Source organism: Antrostomus carolinensis, unplaced genomic scaffold, assembly GCF_000700745.2.
Source record: "Antrostomus carolinensis isolate BGI_N321 unplaced genomic scaffold, ASM70074v2 scaffold22617, whole genome shotgun sequence".
Lineage (NCBI taxonomy): Eukaryota > Metazoa > Chordata > Aves > Caprimulgiformes > Caprimulgidae > Antrostomus > Antrostomus carolinensis.
In genome coordinates, this window is record NW_010326926.1 from 6,786 (window position 1) to 8,703 (window position 1,918).

The following is a 1,918-nucleotide window of genomic DNA, read 5'->3' on the forward strand; positions in this document are numbered from 1 at the left end:
ACACACATGCTATCAAAAGAGCTTTCCCAGGGAAAATTAGTACAAAACAACACATGATACAGGGGAAAAAATAGGAGCTATGGTGCCGTGACATTTTGTGGATGGGTTGTGAAGCAATGTCTTGGAGAATATAGGGTAGCATAGACCCTGTTGGGGACACTTGACAGATGGTATTGGATTCTCAATTGGGGAATACCTTGTAGATTCTTGGGTTGTCACATCTGGTCCCACCCCTCATCACAATCCTGCCCTGATGACACCGATCAAACTGGCCACAACTCCCAGGAACATTGCGGCGTAGCTGATTTTTATGCTGTTGGCACCACTGAAATTGCACAGGGAGGTACTACAGCATTTGGTGGAATAAGCTGCCACACCGAAGTTCACATTAGCCTCAGGACAATCTGCAGAACATTTCTTGGTGATGCGGTGTCCCATGTCCTTACCTGGATGGAGAATAGACAAGAGAGAAGAGCTGTGATTTAAGTTTCTTCTGCAAGAGCTGACCAGAGGACAACAGGAGGAGGTATGTTGGACTATGCTTAATTTGCAATGCAGCAATAAGAGCTATCAGCAGGTTTGATGAGTGCTGGGTGAGTATCCACACAACCTGGATCAAATGCATGACACCAGAAAGTCCTTGATAGAAACCCACACCATACTTCCTGTAGGACAGCAAAAAATCACTGCCAATGCATTTTTGGTTTCTAAAACTACATTACTTACATCCAACCTCTTTCCATTCTCCATCACAAAGCATTTGTGTGAGTTCTCAGATCAAGCAACAGGGTCTGGTCCTGACAATCTGTGTGCTCCACCCAGCTCTGCCAGAAGGTGGTGAGGAACATACCACAAGTGGTGGATTCACACACATTATGTGTTGTAATCCGTAAACCTCAGCGGTCAGTTTTTTCCAACAAGACCAACTACTGCCCTAAAAAAACCTATTTCCCACCAGTTTCTCTGCAGGGAATAAAATAAAATAAAATAAAATAAAAGCCTTAAGGTGTTGTTGGTACTCACCAAACCCAGCAGAGCTGTATGTGGTTGTACAGTATTTCTCATGGTCTTCACACTTGTAGGTTTTAAGACAGTTCCAGTTGGAGTGCTCGTTGTCACATGTGTAACAAAACAGCGAGGAAGCTGGAAAGAACACACATGACACGTATTAGTAGTTTCCACCAATGCCCTTCTGGGGAAAAAAGTGTTAAAAGCCTTGTCCCATCTTGGAAAATACAAGGTGAAAAGTATGTTACAAAGAAGTTTTCATGACAAGTGAAATAAAAAGCTGGTTTTGATTAATTAAAGTTAAAAAGCAAACAAACAAAACAAACCAAGCTTCCCTTCTTTATTTGAGATTTTCAGTGATTAAACCTGAAATTACATTTTTTTCAGCCTGAGCAGCACTCAGGTGACTTTTCTTTCTCTCTCCAACAGGTCCACATTGGCCTGATTGACAGCTAACCCACAAAAACAGAGCTCATGACCTGCTCAGCTGGGTCTAGTATAGCTCTGGCAAAGAGAAGATGAACTCACATTGTTCTCAGGTGAGATCTTAGCTTTTAGTATTTTCAGACTGTACCTGCAAAACGCTGTACAGACATGAATTAATTAAAGCCTAGAACATCCCTGTAAGCGAAATTACTGAGCGTAGAGCCATGTTAAAGGGAGTTCCCTGGGAGAGGTTGCTCTGGACAATAGAGAGATTATTTCTACCAGTGCCTGGAACAACATGTTCTCAGTGTTATTATTAGCAAAGCTGAGCCAGGTCTATTACAAAGTGAGAAGGAGGTAGGATTTATATTTCTAAACAAAACTGAAGTAAATTGAGTTAAATTTCCAGGCTGACCAACTGGTCATGCTAGAAACACAGGCACATGTGGTCTTGTTCCCTGGAGGTGGATTCATAACTGAAGGA

The 1,918-nt window shown here is 42.2% G+C and overlaps 1 protein-coding gene across 1 annotated transcript in view; it reads right to left on the reverse strand.

The window, feature by feature from the left end:
- Positions 1 to 237: 237 nt before the first annotated feature.
- Positions 238 to 1,918, reverse strand: part of LOC104527916 (lymphocyte antigen 6E) — a 3,592-nt gene continuing 1,911 nt past the window's right edge. Inside the window, exons 2-3 of the mRNA XM_010171759.1 lie at positions 1,024 to 1,143; positions 238 to 446 (exon numbers count right to left, since the gene is read on the reverse strand). Of these exons, the coding sequence (XP_010170061.1) occupies positions 238 to 446; positions 1,024 to 1,143 (329 nt within the window). The remainder of the gene's footprint in view (positions 447 to 1,023; positions 1,144 to 1,918) is intronic.